The sequence below is a fragment of the Hemicordylus capensis genome, chromosome 14 (genome assembly GCF_027244095.1).
Source record: "Hemicordylus capensis ecotype Gifberg chromosome 14, rHemCap1.1.pri, whole genome shotgun sequence".
NCBI classification, from domain to species: Eukaryota; Metazoa; Chordata; class Lepidosauria; order Squamata; family Cordylidae; genus Hemicordylus; species Hemicordylus capensis.
Genome location: NC_069670.1, coordinates 12,260,304 through 12,276,510, shown reverse-complemented (window position 1 = coordinate 12,276,510; position 16,207 = coordinate 12,260,304). Strand labels below are relative to the sequence as shown.

Sequence of the window (16,207 nt, the reverse complement as noted above, 5' to 3'; positions counted from 1 at the left end):
TCATGCGTGGAGATCCAATTTATTATTATTAAACAGACACCCTGCATACCTTTAAACCAGGGGTGGGCAAAGATGGCCCTCTAGCTGTAGCTGGACTACAATTCCCATCATCCCCGGTCACAACTGATTGTGGCTCGAGAAGATGTGAGTTGTAGTTCAACAGCAGCGGTAGGGCCAACTTCTCTAAAGGAAGAGAAGCCACCTAATCCACACTGAGAAATCAGCACAGAATCGGTTTTATATATTAACTTATTATTATTATTTTACATTTATATCCTGCACAGAGCCCATTATGTTTATCCTCACAACAACCCTGTGAGGTAGGCTCGGCTGAGAGATGCATGACTGGCCCCGAGTCACCCAGTGAATTTCGTGCCTGAATGGGAATTCGAACTCGGGTCTCCCTGGTCTTCGTCCAACACACTACACCACATTGGCTCGCACGGTTGCGTTTTCCCAGGTTCCAGAGGAAGGTGCAGAGTTTTCACTGTGCACCATTTCCACAGCAAATTGTCACCCCATGCGGAGTTCTCACCCCCAAATTCACCACCCACGTACAGAACGGGCAGCTGAACTGGTTACAGGACACAAAACCTACTTCTTGGCTCTGGATGTACACGGCCTTCCTTCCACTCCTGCCTGACTGAAGCCGGGTTCTGAAGTCATTTACCTGCTTCGGAAAAACCTGCCCCCAGGACTTCGAAGTGAGGCGGGGAGGAAGGATTCTGTGCAGGTTCGTCTTGGAGACGAGAGCGCCTGTCAGTTTGTGTTAGCGTGCCAAGAGCGAGAGGTGAGCGCTGATGACAGACGGCTGATTGCCTTGACAAGCCAATGAGCTTCGCTCCCCAGGACCCCGAGGCTGGGCAGGTGGACGGGAACTTCGGCCAAGACGTGCCGAGAACCATCTGCGGCACGGGCAGAGGGACGAGATCACCGTTCCAAAGAGGCGAGGGCGGTGTTGCTGGCAGCCTGCTAAAACCAACGGAGCCCGCCCCCCCGGTGACCCAAAGGGAGCCCCAAATGTCGCAGAAGTGGAGCAACCTCCTGTTCTGTCCAAGGTGCTCCTTGCAAAGCTGCTCTCTGACGGTAGCCGCCGCGGGGTGTGTTTCTCTGCCTGGCCGGCACCCCCAAAATCTGCTGCCTAAGGCTGTCGCCTTCCCTCGCCTCATAGAAGGGCCGCTCTCCGAATCTACACTTTGTGGGGTTTGTCTCCCAACAGGGCCACTGAAATCCCCCATCACTACTCGTGGGATTGTTTGAAAGGCAACCGCCTTGGGATTGTTGTAATGAAAGGCGGTATATAAATGTAACAATAAAAATTAAAAAAATTTGCTGGTCCAGAGTGACACACTTCCGAACCTGAGCCTGCAGATTCTTGCTTCCTCGAAAGACCTGCCATTTGTTTCAGGAGAGTCTCATCCGCCTCCTCTCCCGTAGCGGACTCCAACTGCAACCTCGTTTTCCCATTCCTCCCCCACTTATTTTTATCCAGCGGCTCTCCAAGACCGTGTCCACCCTCTTGGACTTGGGTGGGGGTGGACCCACTTTTGATCCTCCCCCCTTTCCCGCCACTTCTGTCCTTTTCGAACACCGGCTCTTTCCCTCCTCCGACTCCCATCTGCCGACGACGCACCTGCAGGGGAAGTGTGTGGAGCAGCCCATAGGGGTAATTAGAGCCAATTTAAAAATTAGGTTTCAATTAGGGACAATCAGGGCACCAGCACAACCTTCGAAAGCAGCTGGAAAGACACGGCACGCAGGCTCCCTCTTCTGGTCCTTTCTCGCCACTACACTCCCGGAGGAAGGGAACTTGCTAGGTGGAGGCCCTTCCCTGGGGCTTTCAAACATCCCCCTCTTTCCCCCCTGCCCCTTTGTGGGCTCACAGGGCAGGAGGGGAGATTTGCAGGGCTAAAGATGCTGGCGGATATCCGGAGCAAGGATGCAGCCGAACAGCACTTCCCAGCTGCGCTGTGACACCCAAAAACAGGTCCTCGAGGGCTGTGCATCCTCACATTACATTCTGAAGCACATGTGTACACATCTTTGGCACCTGAGCCATAACGTAAGGTGTGTCTGGGGGTGGGGGTGTACAAGCTTTACCCCCTGGGGGCTCCCCACGATACATCATGCCTCCGCCTGGAACTGGTATTCCCTGCAGACAGGAGAACGTCCAGGTGCCCGTCTAAAAAGACGTCAGGCAATGCAATCGCAGTGCAACATGCGAATGGGCCCTCCATTTCTGTGCAACACTGGCTCTCATTGTGGAGTGGGAACAGTGGCGGGTAGTTCCCCTGCCCTCTGGGTGTGTGTGTGTGTCTGTCTCTCTCCATATCAGGAGAAATCCCAAAATAATCACACACATCTTGATGGTTGTTAATGTTTGAGCTTTTATTCCGGGACAAAAGCTCAGCAGAAACACCCAACAGTGGCCCTCCCCTGCCTGCTTACACCAGGAAGAGACCAGTTTCTCTTCCCAACACCGATCTGTAGGCTCAGTTCGGAAACTGGCGCTCCCACCCCTTCTCCCGGTACGGAAAGGAAGCCTCATTCCACGCAGCTCCGACTAGATCCCATTCCCCCCACCATATCTGGGATCCCTCTGGATCCCAGCAGCAATGCAAAGTCCAGAAGCCACCCACCGAGACCCCAAAGCAGATCTTTGTTATACCTCTGGCAGTCGGGGAGTCCGTTCCCACCGAGAGAGTTCGCTCTGTTTTTCCATTAATAATCAACTGTTATGATCATCATCATTTTTTAAAAAATGTCCTCTGAATGCACTCTGGAGTTGCTCAACAGCCGAGGAGTCCCATTCCTCTCCTGGCTACTTGATCCGGTGGTGGAACTGGACGACGGCTTTCTCCTGATCTTGCGTCTCAATGGAACCGTGACGCAGCCGGCGGATTTCGTGGATGGCGTCGACGCCGGTGATCTTCTGGGTCTTCATGAGGTAACAAGCCAGCATCGTCCCAGTCCGGCCAAATCCCAGCAAGCAGTGCACGGCCACGGCCTGAAGGAGGAAACACACCACCAATGTTCGAGGTATCAAGGTTAACTGGATCCAGGGGACCACTTTCATGCCCCCAAGACCCCAGGCGCTGGCCAGGGAAAACATGCCAGAATCAAGGAGGACCTCTGGAATAGGTCTATTTGCCCTCCAGCCTCAGAGGCAAGATGCCTCCCAATCCCAGTTGCAGGGGAGCAACAGCAGGAGAAGGGGCCTGCCCCTCTCAGCTCTTACCTGTGGGCTTCCAGAGGCACCTGGTGGGCCACTGTGGGGAAAAAGATGCTGGCCTAGATGGGCTTCCTTGAGTCTGATCCAGCAGGGCAGCTCTTATTTTTCTGAATTTTGGGCCTTTAACTTGACCGACGCCAGGAAAAGCATCGTTCCTGTGCATCGGACTGCGATTCGAGCCAAATCGGGCCCAAAGGCTGCCGAGAAATAGACGGCGAACCTGCGTTTTAGCTGAGCGTAAGACTGGGGTTTTACCTCCCCCTTGGCGTTGGCGTCATCCACAATCTGCAAGAAGCGCTGGATCTGCTCGGTCGACGGCGGGCAGAAGTCAGCGATACGCAGGCGGTGCATCTGGATGCCAGGACACGTGTCATGGTAGGGCGGGCTGCGTTCGGTGAGCGACACCAGGTGCCGGATGCCGTGCTCGTACATGTACCGGTAGTGTGCTGGCAACCGTGGCATGGCCAGCCCCGCCAGCCGGCCCGGCGCGACCCAGGAGAAATTGGGTGGCACCGCAGACGCCATCGGACCTGCAAAGGAAGATTCAGGAGGGAGAGGCGAGGCTGAGATCGAAGCCCAACAGAAAGGGAGTTCTTCCTTCCTTTTGTGCCTGCCTTTTGCGGGAGAGAAACAGGTGTGGCTCAGACGCCCCACCTCGGTTGAAGGGCTTTTTGGTGAGGGTTGGCTTAACCGCAGCCGCTAAGCATTCTGGGAGCTCAGCCGCCACTGTGACCCATCCCTCAGCAGGGCTAAAAGTATCATTTGGAATTAAGCAGCCCTGTAACAAAAGCTACTGAGCGGGAGGGTACGATTTTGCATCCCGTTTCAAAAGAAAAGAAAACACAGGACAGTCACTGTGCTGACGGAAAAGGGCGGATGCCGGGGAGATCTCCGGGTGTTGTCTTTGCAGGTATAGACAAAAGGAATCAGAGCAAACATGGGCAGAGGGAGCCTCCCTCAGCAGAGCAGAGGCTATTCTTTTATGCCCTCCTTGTGACCTTCTCAGAGACATGAGGCTGTCCCCTGTTGGAAGCAGGAGGCTGGGAGAGAGCCAACTTTGGCCTGACCCAGCACGGCTCTTCTGGTGTTCGAGGGCTGAACCAAAGCCCTCTTGGGGCCTTCTCACAGATGACAAAGAGAGGCCGAAAGCTCTCGTATGCAAATTTGAAGTGTCAGTGGCTGGACGTTTAATTATTATTTCTTTTATATATAGTATCATCCATGTGCACAGTACTACACAAAGAAGGAGAAGGCAATCCCTAACCCAGAGGCCTTTAGAAACTGAGAATGTAGAGATGGAAACAGAGGCTTACAGGTGTTTATTTAGGATTCTGGGACATGCGTTCTATGGATTTATTTCATTCCTCTGGCCAGGATCTTGGGGCTTAGCTGCCAATCCAAAAAATCTCCCTTGAGTTGGCACTCCTCTCTTTTCTACAGCCACTGCCCAGGGAATGTTGGCAGGCAACTGTCTTAGAATCATAGAATGTTAAGAGTTAGAAGGGAGCCCAGAGGCCATCTAGTCTAACCCACTGCCCAGTGCAGGAATCTACTCCAGCCTCCCCAACAGATGCCTCTGTTCAAAAACCTCCAGCGAAAGGAAGCTCACCACTTCATAGGAACATATGACGCTCCCATATACTGAGTCAGACCCTTGGTCCATCTAGCTCAGGATTGTCTACCCAGACTGGCAGTGGCTTCTCCAAGGGTTGCAGGCAGGAGTCTCTCTCAGCCCTATCTTGGAGATGCTTCCAGGGAAGAAACTTGGAACCTTGATGCTCTTCCCAAAGCGGCCCCATTATCCCCTGAGGGGAATCTCTTCCAGTGCTCACACTTCTAGTCTCCCTTTCATATGCAACCAGGGCAGACCCTGCTTAGCTAAGGGGACAAGTCATGCTTGCTACCACAAGACCATGAGGCAGGCTGTTCCACTGTCTAACAGCACTTAGTTCTTCCAAGCATCTCCTGCTCCACCCCACACATACGGCTTCCCTGTCCTGCAAGAGTGTCAAACCACCAGCAAGCAGCCAGCAAGCCCTGAGGCATGCTGGGATTTCTGGCTGGGGCCCACTGACAGGAATGCCATCTCTGGAGTCGGCACCTCTTCCCATAGATAACAAAAGCAGGGGGGATTATCCGCTCAGCATCCAGAGAGTCAGAGACAAAACAGGCAGCTGGGGGCCCTGGGGGAGGTCTAATCCCCCGCTGAAAACACACCGGAGCTTTCTGAGAGACGCCAGTGCTCTGGACGGCTGCCATCTTCATTGGCACGCAGCCCAGGAAGGTTTGGAGAGTGTTTGGAGGCGACAGCTATCAACTGAAGATGACTCTCAAAGGTTATTGGGCAAATTTGCAGGAAAATGGTCTATCCATGGCTATGAACTGGGATCACGATGTGGTAAAGCCTCCATATCCAAGGGCAGCGTGCTGCAGAACACTAGGAATGGGCAGGGAGTCACTCAGAGAAACTTGTGGACCGTTCTCAAATGTCTCCTTGGGAGGAACCCTGGGATTTGTCCCAGATTGCACTCCGTGTGACATGTCAGTGCCAATGCACCCAATTTGGAGCGGGGTTAGGGCTATCACTTCATTATCCACTTGTGGGCTTCCCAAAGGCAACTGTTGGCCACTGTGGGAAGCAGGAGGCTGGACTCAAGGGTTGGGTCACAGCAAGGCCATTTTTACAGCTATGGGAGGAACGCAACCTCCAGCTTCCAGGGTAGTCTACCTTTGGCCAAAAATACACAACAGGGGATGCTCATCACTTTCATGTCTGCTTGGGCTCCCTGGAAGTATCCATTTGGCTACTGTTGAGAACACAATATTGGACTAGATCGTCCTTGTGCCGGATCGCAAGCTCTGTAACTCTGTGGTAGAGCATCTGCCTTGCATGCAGAAAGTCTCAGGCTCAAAGCATGGTGGCATCTCAAGGTACGGCTCCTGCCTGAAACCTGAAACCCTGGAAAGCTGCTGCCGGTCAGTGTAGATAGTACTGAGCAAGATGGACCCATAGTGTGCCTCGGTATAAGGCAGCTTCCCATGTTCTTCCTAACATTTGCAGGGAAGGAAAATACTTTATCCTTTGCCATTCATGCAGCATAGCCTCAGGTTGCTGTAATGCAAAAGGTGTCCACAGGAGGGCACTCTTTTTGCCACACCAGGAAAACACACTGTATTGCAGCAAGCAAACAATTTGCTATGCAAAGGGCAATGTATTTTCCTGGTATGGCAAAAGAGTGCCCTCCTGTGGACACTCTTTGTATTGCAGCGAGCTAAAAATCTGCTGTACAAATGGCAAAAAGTGTCCACAGAAGGGTTAGGGTTAGGTACTTTATTACCAAACCAATACAACATACTGTCCTTTGTTATCTGTATGGTGTATAGTGCTGTAATTAAAAAGGTATCCACAGGAGGGCACTCTTTTGCCACACCAGAAAAACACACTGTATTCCAGCAAGCGAACAATTTGCTATGCAAAGGGATATGTATTATCCTGGTATGGCAAAAGAGTGCCCTCCTGTGGACACTCTTTGTATTGCAGCGAGCTAAAAATCTGCCGTACAAATGGCAAAAAGTGTCCACAGGAGGGCACTCTTACCAAACCAATACAACATACGGCCCTTTGTTATCTGCAACTAAAATAAACACATCAAATGCAAACGATAACAGGACAACAAAGTTTAGAAACAAGGGTGCAAATAATAAACAGGACCTCTGCAGCAACTGACAGAGCGCCTGCTGAGACGCACAGTGGCAGGTCAGTCAGATGAGGGGGGAATCCCCGTTTGGTTTGGGGGAAAAGATGCCAGGGGGTTGTGTTGCCTGGAAGGAACCCCCCTGCACACTGGAAGGCTTTTCCCCTTTAGAAGAGGGATGGCCAGATTCAAGGAGGACCCATCTACCCTCGGCTCTTAGTCCTGATGGCTAAATGGAGCCTCCAGTCCAGGGGCAGTCTGTCTTGGAACACTTAGTCTCATTTCCTGTAGCATGTATTTTTCTGTGTAAACCGTTTTGAGAAGTTTGGTGGGAAAACAGCATATATTCAAGGCAGCGTGTGCACAGCAGCATACTGCCCCTGGAAATGGAGGCTCGCTTAGCTGTCACGTGTCGAGCAGAGTTTGCATTCCATGAGTTTATCCAACCCTTTCGAGGACTAAAAGAGCCCTCTTCCCGTGCCAGAGAGGCTCTTTGCCGGCCTTCGCCGCTCCGCAAGAGGCAGAAATCCAACAGGTGCGGCTTCCCGGCCACTTCCGAGCGCGGCTCGCTTCTCCAAAACAGACTTTCAGCCTGTCTCAACAAACACACACGCACGTCCCGAAAGAGGGTCTAAAAATAAACCTTTGCACGGATCCCCGCGGCCCGGTGACACTGGGGCTGCAGAGGGGAGCGCCCCGCTCCAGTACCCCCTTCCCTCTCCCCAAAGGACACTCGCTGACCCCCACCACCCGCAAGCCCACAAACACGCGTGCACGAGCCTCCCCTCCCGACCCCGGGCATTATGCAAGAGCTCACGAGGGCAGGGAGAGACACCCCCCCCCCGCGCGTACCTGAGATGGAAGCAGGTTTGCAAAGCTGGGGGGGGCAGGCTTGGGGTCGGGGGGGGGGGCGACACCCAAGCACCACCACCCGCTCCCGGCAAGCAGCTGACCCTCAGAGGCGCGCCGGCATCGCGCAGGCAAGGGAGCGTCTCCAAATGCCAAACCCTCCTCCTCCTGGCGGCAGAGATCGGCCGAGAGGGATCCTCTCGCAACTCCCAGCTTGTGTGCAGGAGAAGCTCCTGAGCACCGGCTTAAGGCCTGATGAGATGATGAGAGCCACCCAAAAGGGAGTTGCTGCTGCGGCTGGTGCTCTTAGGGTCTGGGGGACCCTCCTCGCCCCGGCCGCAACTCTCTCTCTCTCTCTCTCTCTCACACACACACACGCCCCCTTTTGATAATTACATCTTTTCATGCTCTCTAGAGGAAGCCAATAAACTCCTCTAGTGCTGGAAGCCGCATATTCCCAGGAAGAACCCGCTGAAGAAAGCACTTATTATGCCAAGTTGATTTGGTGTCCCCCCCGCCTCGACCTTTCCAGGACCCAGTCTCTGCGGAGGGCTGGAGGGACAGCGAGCCTACCAATCCCTTGAGGGCAGCAGGAAGGCCAAGTTTGTCATTTTGCCAAAAATGTGCTTTCTCCCCACTGGATGGAAACTGTGGTCTTGGGGGAGCATTGAGGCCCGTGAGTCTGTTCCGTGAGCAATAAAGCTCCCCGCAAAGGTTTTCTAGTTCCAAAGCTGCGTCACGGGGGAGAGTCTTTTTTTTTCGTTCCTGCGCCATTCACCGGGGAGGCGACTGCCAGGAGATCTCTGCCCAACCCTTGCAGCTCATGGATTAGTGCAGAGCGGTTTCACAGGATCCCCGAACCTCAGAGCTGTTTTCGCCCAGGAAAGGAATCTCCGAGGCAGATCCACCCAGTTCTGTGGGTCGCGCTGACATTCTGACTTGCTGTCTGGTTTGGGCTGCAGGCAGCCGACCAACATGAGAGCCCTTCACCCACCTTTCTCCTCATCCTGGTGGGCCTGTTGGGGTCTCTGGCTCAGGAAGGCGAGATGTTCAAGGGAGGTGGGTGCAGCTGGGGGCGTGAGGAGTGGGCAGAGCTTAGGAGAAGACAGCCTTGGTTGACACCCTTGGATGCTCGGACTCAAGAGAAGCCTCTTTCCGGGACTGCCTTTGAAAAGGGTCCAGAAGCCGCATCTGGCACAAACGAGATCGTTTGCATGACCGCTGACTGGGGCTGGACGTTTTGATCAGATCCGGGCAATGCTTCTTCGCCATCTGTACAGGCCCGCAGTCCATTTCCGGGCCCAGTTAGAAGTGCTGCTCGTGTCAATCTTTAAAGCCCCACATGGCCTCACAGACCTGACTCAGACATGCGGCCACTTCTCTTGGGCAACCAGGACCACACACAACGAGATCCTCACATTCTGTTCAAAGCCCACGTTCTACTACCTTTATGAGGGAGGTACCAGTGTGAGCTTCACTGGGTCACCTGAGAGAGTGCCTTGCCCCAAATGTCCCACCCCAGACCTTAAGATCTGCTTCGGAGGCCCTCCTCCGGGTGCCCCTGCCAAATAACATGAGGCAGGTTGCTACTAGGGAGAGGGCCTTTTTGGTGGGGGCACCCCGTTTATGGAAGAGCCTCCCCAGTGAGGTACGGGACATCTATGGTGTACTGACTTCCCTACAATCTGTATAAAAGCAGGCTGCGTCCTGTTGTTTGGGGCCATTTGAGCAAGAAGCTGTGTCTCAAGATGCAAACAGCCCGGAGAAACTGGTGGGGATGTGGTTGGTCCGTTGGCCCTTCTGACTTGGGAAGTGCTGTTAGTCTTTGCAATAAAGCAGCTCAGGGTATCCAGTGAAGCCTCCTTTCTTCTACATGCACAAAAGCGATTCCTTTAAAATGGGGTTGCCATGTCACCCGGGATTTCGGGAAGAGCAGAGAAAGCAGCCTGCTGTTTTGGCAAAGCAAGTCCCTCTGAAAAAAAGGCTTTTCTAGTTCAAACCTGACTTGTATGGGGAAGTGTGAGATTTTGTTTTCTGCCCCATTCGCCTGGGCGTGGACTGCCAGGAAATCTTGGCCCACCCCTTTCTGTTCATGGATAAATTCGGAGAGGTTTTTGCAGGATCTCACAACCAGAGAGCAGTTTCATCCAGGAAAGGAATCTCCAAGGCAGATCCAACTAATTCTTTAGGCCATTTTGACCTCCCGCTTGGTGGACTGCAGCTGACCAGCATGGGGACCCTTCACACCTTTCTCCTCATCCTGGTGGGCCTGATCGGGTCTCGGGCTCAGGAAGGTGAGATGAACAAGGGAGGTGGGTGCAGCTGGGTGTGTGAGGAGTGGGCAGAGCTCAGTGGGAGGGCGCCCACTTTCATGCCGAAGGTCTCAGGCTCCATCCCTGGCGGCGTCTCCTGTCTGAAACTCTAGCGAGCTGCTGCCAGTCAGTGTAGAGAAAAAGGAGCGAGGTGGACCAGTGGTCTGACTCAGTAGAAGGCAGCTGCCTACATTCTCCAGCAGAAGGCAGAAGGCTCAGTGGGAGAACATCTGCTCTGTATGGAGGGAGCCTGACACTCAGTGCCTTGCATCTTCTTCTGAGCAGGCTGAGAAAGGCCTCTAGCGGAAACCCTGGAGATCCCCTGCCAATCAGTGTAGACAGCCTTGGCAAAGACCCATGGATTTAGGGGTCTATGTAGGGGTCTTTGTATGTTCCTCCAGAGGAGCACCGATCACTCAGGGGGGAGCACCCTCTTCACAGGCAGAAAGACCCGGGTTCAATCCCTGGCAGCATCCCAGGCAGGCCTGGGAAAGACTCCTGGGGAGAGCGGCTGCCAGTCAGTGCAGGCGAGACAGTGGCTTGACTACGAATCTCATCCAGCTCATAAGAAGTGATAGTTGAATTCTATCCGGACTGCTGTTCTGGGCACCATATTTCTAAGAAGAACGTTGACAATCCCTGCTGGGTACCAAGGAGGGCATGAATTGAAAGCAGGTGAGGGGTCTAGAAACCCATATTAAATCCCTTGGCTTTCCACAGATCTCCAAGGGAAGGCCTTTGTTTTCGCAGAGGCTTCCACCACGGCCTACGTGGTCCTGAATACGGCCCAGCAGCAGCCTCTGACCGGCTTCACCGTCTGCCTGAAATTCTACACGGACCTGACCCGGGAGTTCGGCCTCTTCTCTTGGGCAACCAGCACCACCGACAACGACATCCTCATATTACGTTCCAAGCCCACCTTATACAACCTTTACGTGGGAGGAACCGCCGTGAGCTTCACGGTCCCATCCAGACAGAGCACTCGACCTGGCGAGGAAAAGCTCTGTGTGAGCTGGGAGTCGGCCACGGGGTTAGTGGAGCTCTGGTTGGACGGTCAACCTTTCCCCCGGAAGGGGGTCAAGAAAGGTTACTTCATCCATCCCAAGGCCTCCATTGTGCTTGGGCAAGATCAGGATTCCTACGGAGGCGGCTTTGATGCCAGCCAATCTTTTGTGGGAGAGCTCAGAGATTTGTACATGTGGGACCGGGTGCTGACAGCCGACCAAATCAGCCTCGTGTGGGATGACAGCACCCTTCCCGACTACCTGATTAACTGGAGATCTCTCCCGCACGATATCAGGGGTTATGTCGTGGTGAAGCCCTTCCTGGCTCCTCTCTACTCAGCCCAGTGATTCTGAAGAAGAAATGCAAAATAACGATGATGATGATGATGATGATGATGATGATGATGATGATTGATAAAAAGAGAGAGCCTATGGAATTCTTTTCAAAATGTGTGCATATTCTATGTGGTGCGCCTGTGCACATGCTTTCCTCCTTGACAACCAATTCCATTCAATAAAAGTTTTCATGCAATGAAAGTTTCCGTCCCGAGGCTGGCCTTCCCATCCTTCCAATGGAAGATTTGGCTTGACAGGCCTGGCGTTTCCTAGCCCTTTTTACCGTCCAGGGCTGAGTGGCAAAGACACATAGATTGGGAGTGGTGTGTCTCCGCTTCTCCCAAATGGTTTGGGTTGGTTATGGTCTTGGGGCTGACTGCAAGGAGGGTCGTCAGCAAACGGGGTTCTCTCCTACATGGGTGCCCGCTTCGCAGGGCTTGGGTTGGGGGTTTGTTATGCAGCCATTGTCAGAAGGCTCGTGTGTTCCGGGCAGGCAAAGAAGGAGTGGCCCTCCAGCTGTCATTGGATGGGATATCATCTGGAAGGAGATGGGATGGCGGGGAGATGGAGATGGAGATGGAGATGGAGATGGAGATGGAGATGGGATCTGGAAGCCAGCCTCTGCTGGTGGACCACACCTTGCTCCCCTCCTCCGGTCCCTTCCTTTGATTTGGGGAGCTCCCCTTTCCCTAATGAATGGCCCTCCTCCTCCATCTCAACTCACCTTCCTGAGCAAGAGACCCCCAGAGGCTGACAAGGGTGAGGAGGGACAGGAGCAGCGTCTCCATGTTGGCCAGAGGCAGGGGGACAGGAGACCATCCTCTCTCTCTCTACTCCCAATAATGGTCTGACTCAGTATACGGCAGCTTCCTATGTTCCTTCCTAGTGTGGGTGAGGGAACAGAGGAGATGCTTATTAAAAAATTTAGACAAATTTATACAGAGCTGGGTGACAGACGTGGCCAACACCTTAGAAGAGAGCATCCATTCCAAATGATTATGGCAGGCTTGAGCAATGGGCGAACACTGAACAAGGGCACTTTCCAGATTAAACCCTGCAACAGGGTCTCTACAGATCGGCTAAGTGTGCTTCCGTACTTCCTGTGTTGTGACACCGCAGTCCCTGGGCTGACAGCAAGGTGGCGTTCAGATTCCCGATGCCTTCTTTCGGGTTTTGTCCTTGCGTTTTAGTCCTACAGCGTTGCATGTGCGTCGCAGAAAAATAGCTGTATTTTCCCGTTGTAGGAGTTAGCGATTCTGGGGATTGTTTTCAGTACGATCCTGCCAAGCCGAATCATGCTACCCCTGGAATGACGGCACCCTTTCCAACTACTTGATTAACTGGAGATCCCTCCAGTACAATATCAAAGGTTATGTCGTGGTTAAGCCTCCTATCGACTAAGCCCAGCGATTCTGAAGAAGTAATGCTAAATAATGATGATTGATTAAAAAAAGGGAAATGGCATTCTTTTAAAAATGTGTGCACATGCTATGGGGTGCGTCTGTGCACATGCTTGACTCCTTGACAACCAATTCCGTTCAATAAAAGCTTTTAAGCAATGAAGGTTTCCGTGCCGAGGCTGGCCCTCTCATCCTTCCAATGAAAAGTTGCGTTTGACAGACTGGGCATTTCCTAGCGCCTTCAGTTCAGGGGTGTGTGGCAAAGACAGATCGATTGGGAGTGGTGTGTTTCAGCTTCTCCCAAAGGGTTTGGAAACAGCTTTGGGTTGTTATTGAGGCTGGCTGGAGGGAGGGTCCTCAGCAAAGGGGGTCCTTTCCTACCGGGGTCCCCCCCAGCAAGGCTCGTCAAGGGGGGTGGGTCATGCAGGCCTTGTCAGAGGTTTAGTATTTTCACTAGGCAAAGTGAAAGGAGTTTCTCATTGCTATGTCCAGACCACAGTGATGGAAAGCCATCTGGGAGAAAGACCCCACCAGCATGTCATGAGGAGGCGATGAAGAAACCGCCCTTTCAGCTGGGAGAGCCATTCCAACACATGAAGACGGTGGGCACAAGAAACCAGGGCCCGGTAGGACCCCTCCACAGCTATCCCTGAGATGCTAGCCCTGGTTGGGATGGAGGGCTGTATCATTCAGTGTGAAGACAGACATATAGTTCGGGATGAAGACAGACATAGCATAAGAGGAGATCGCACCAGGTCTCTCTCAGCTTCTGAACAGGCAACACCAGCAGGCAGAGGAAGGTCCCCCAAGATAGGTAGCCGTTTCCCCCACACCCCTTTGCTGAATCATTAAACCAGAGCTGCGATCATGCCTATTAATTTGATCAACAGGCACGTAGATGAACAGGTGGTTTCCACTGGGATACATCCTAACACGGAACTGGCTGAGCAAACATCCGGTCCACGCCTCTCTCCTCCACTCAAGGGTATATAGTAGGCAGAGTTGGAGGCTCCCCACTGAGACTTGGAAGACCCTGGCAGAGACCCCACGGAGATATCCGGACCTGCTAGCCACATCACCGTCCACCCTGCCTCTGGCCAACATGGAGACGCTGCTCCTCTCCCTCCTCACCCTTGTCAGCCTCTACGGGTCTCTTGCTCAGCAAGGTGAGTGTCCTCTTGAGATGGAGGAGGAGGAGGGTCATTCATTGGGGAAAGGGGAGCTCCCCAAATCAAAGGAAGGAAGGGACCGGAGGGGGGCTTGCAAGCTGTGGTCCTCCGGCAGAGGTTGGCCTCCATATCCCATCACTCCTGCGGCTATTGGCCAAGGTGACAGGGAATGATGGGAGTTGTAGTCCAATGACAGCTGGGGGGCCCACCGTTTGAGACCCCGGTGGAGGACCATGCTGGCTTGAGGAAAGGGGTGGCCGATGGTGGCCAACTTAGCAGACCCTCCTAACCTGGAAGGGGGACTCTTTTTCCTAGGACACCAGCCTTAGGTTGTCCGCATGTCTGGTGTCTGCTGTGCACATGTAGATGGTTGTGTGTGAGCAACTGCGCATGCGCTCATTTGCAAAGTCCACACAGGGACTGCAGTGCGCACCTTGAATATAATGCACAAGTAACTGTACACATGTACAGAGCTGCAGTTATATCTATGTGCATGGTATGCAGCTCGAGAGCCAGGATGGTGTCGTGGTTAGAGTGCCGGAAGAGGACTGGGGAGAACCCGGTTCTAATCCCCGTTCAGCCATGAAGCTTGCTGGGCATCCCTGGGCCAGTCAGCCTAACCTCCCTCACAGACTTGTTGTGAGGATATGCATAGCTAGGCACAGCGCTCTTTCCTTGGAGGAAGAGCAGGCTATGAAGGCAAGAAAATAAAAAAATGAAATCAATTTGTCTGGGGGTGATGCCCACATCTCCTCCTCCTCCTCCTCCTCTCCTGCCCTGCACAGATCTCCAAGGGAAGACCTTCATTTTCCCAGAGGCCTCCAACACGGCCTATGTCTTTCTGAAGGACACGCCAAAGGAGCCTCTGACCAGCTTCACCGTGTGCCTGAGATCCTACACGGACCTGACCCGAACCTACGGCCTCTTCTCTTACTCCAGCAGGAAATACGACAACGAAATCCTCCTCTATAAAACAAAACCCAATGAATACATCCTATATGTGAAGAATCAGTACGTAACCTTCACCACTGAAGGAAACCAGAGCATTAAATCAGCCGGGGAGCACATCTGCATGAGCTGGGAGTCGGCCACGGGGCTAGTGGGGTTCTGGTTAGACGGGAAACCTTTCCCCCGGAAGGGGCTGAAGAAAGGGGACTCTATAGATACGGAGGCCTACATACTCCTGGGGCAAGAGCAGGATTCATTTGGGGGCAGCTTGGATATCAACCAATCCTTTGTGGGGGAAATGGAAGATGTGTACATGTTTGATCGGGTCCTGTCCCCCAGTGAAGTCAGGGCCGTCTATTACAATCAGCTTCCTTCCTCATCCCTGATTAACTGGAGATCCCTGAGCTTTGACATCAAGGGTTATGTGGTCTTGAATCCCTCTCTGGCTAGCTAGAGCAGGGGACGATTGCCAAGCAGTGGTCTAACAGGTAGGCCAGGTACCCTAACCCTAACCGGCCTTGAGAATATTGAAACCTTTGGAATAATCATTCTGACCACTGGGCTGGCTGTGTTGATCTCATGTCTCCTCTGCTAGCTAGCTGGCCAATGGGGCATATTTAAGCCACTGGGGATTCTTTTCTTTTTATCAGGGGGAAAGGCCTTCTTCAAAGCATCTCTCGGGGGCTGTGTCTGGTGTCTCCCTTCTGTTTCTTTGTAGATTGTGAACCCTTTGGGGACAGGAGACCATCCTTGTATTCTCTCTCTCTCTCTCTCTCTCTTTCTCTCTCTCTCTCTCTCTCCCAATGGCTTTGAGGATGTTTTGTTGAAAAGCGGTGAATACATCAACATTGTCTCCTGAGGATTGCTGTTAAAACGTGCAATAAATGTCTTTGCTATTTAGAAAAAAGATCTAAATGCTTTATGACCCTTGGGGAGGAGGGACAAGTGACAGGAGGAGGAGCGCTGTCGTTCCGAAAAGAAGAAGAATGCCAGGTCCTTGAAGACCTCTGCTAAAAAGCAATGTTCCCCAGGTGCAGTTTCCCCCAGCTCTGAAAGGCATGTGTCTACACGGCACATTTTAAGCCAGATTCAAAGCTGCTTAATCCTCATGGCCCCTCCCCACCCGGGCGCTGGGAGCTGCTGTCCTTTGACGAAAGGGTTCTATTAAAGGCTTCTCAGCATTGGCCTCCAACTGCAGTTCCCGTGGTGTGTTTTGGGAGGGAGGGTGGGGAGGCCCCAAATGATGAGAGCTCTTCCAAATG

General features: G+C 53.0%; 3 protein-coding genes across 5 annotated transcripts; 2 read left to right on the top strand and 1 right to left on the bottom strand.

Moving 5' to 3' along the window:
* On the bottom strand, nucleotides 1-8,058 carry DUSP23 (dual specificity phosphatase 23). 2 transcript variants are annotated; one of them, XM_053278342.1, is made up of 3 exons: nucleotides 7,780-8,058; nucleotides 3,488-3,762; nucleotides 1-3,007 (listed from the first exon to the last, which is right to left on the bottom strand). In XM_053278342.1, the coding sequence occupies exons 2-3, from the start codon at nucleotides 3,755-3,757 to the stop codon at nucleotides 2,822-2,824; spliced, it is 456 nt and encodes a 151-aa protein (XP_053134317.1). In that variant the 5' UTR covers nucleotides 3,758-3,762; nucleotides 7,780-8,058; the 3' UTR covers nucleotides 1-2,821. The 2 variants fall into 2 exon arrangements, with proteins under 2 accessions (XP_053134317.1, XP_053134318.1); XM_053278343.1 differs by lacking the exon at nucleotides 7,780-8,058 and adding an exon at nucleotides 4,546-4,843.
* LOC128337399 (mucosal pentraxin-like) lies at nucleotides 6,933-15,830 on the top strand. Of its 2 annotated transcripts, none has more exons than XM_053278337.1 (3): nucleotides 6,933-6,989; nucleotides 13,719-13,994; nucleotides 14,783-15,830. In XM_053278337.1, the coding sequence occupies exons 2-3, from the start codon at nucleotides 13,727-13,729 to the stop codon at nucleotides 15,397-15,399; spliced, it is 885 nt and encodes a 294-aa protein (XP_053134312.1). In that variant the 5' UTR covers nucleotides 6,933-6,989; nucleotides 13,719-13,726; the 3' UTR covers nucleotides 15,400-15,830. The 2 variants fall into 2 exon arrangements, with proteins under 2 accessions (XP_053134312.1, XP_053134311.1); XM_053278336.1 differs by lacking the exon at nucleotides 6,933-6,989 and adding an exon at nucleotides 11,763-13,454.
* LOC128337400 (C-reactive protein-like) lies at nucleotides 9,884-11,629 on the top strand. The gene is made up of 2 exons (XM_053278339.1): nucleotides 9,884-10,070; nucleotides 10,809-11,629. The coding sequence occupies exons 1-2, from the start codon at nucleotides 10,007-10,009 to the stop codon at nucleotides 11,438-11,440; spliced, it is 696 nt and encodes a 231-aa protein (XP_053134314.1). The 5' UTR covers nucleotides 9,884-10,006; the 3' UTR covers nucleotides 11,441-11,629.
* Nucleotides 15,831-16,207: the final 377 nt, after the last annotated feature.

Bases quoted from the DNA above. Each gene is read 5' to 3' on its own strand.
- DUSP23 (XM_053278342.1), bottom strand. From the start codon at position 3,757: ATGGCGTCTGCGGTGCCACCCAATTTCTCCTGGGTCGCGCCGGGCCGG. The intron at 3,008-3,487 runs GTAAAACCCCAG...TTCCTCCTTCAG, and splicing joins ACGCCAACGCCAAGGGGGAG to GCCGTGGCCGTGCACTGCTT.
- LOC128337400 (XM_053278339.1), top strand. From the start codon at position 10,007: ATGGGGACCCTTCACACCTTTCTCCTCATCCTGGTGGGCCTGATCGGG. The intron at 10,071-10,808 runs GTGAGATGAACA...GGCTTTCCACAG, and splicing joins CGGGTCTCGGGCTCAGGAAG to ATCTCCAAGGGAAGGCCTTT.
- LOC128337399 (XM_053278337.1), top strand. From the start codon at position 13,727: ATGAACAGGTGGTTTCCACTGGGATACATCCTAACACGGAACTGGCTG. The intron at 13,995-14,782 runs GTGAGTGTCCTC...TGCCCTGCACAG, and splicing joins CGGGTCTCTTGCTCAGCAAG to ATCTCCAAGGGAAGACCTTC.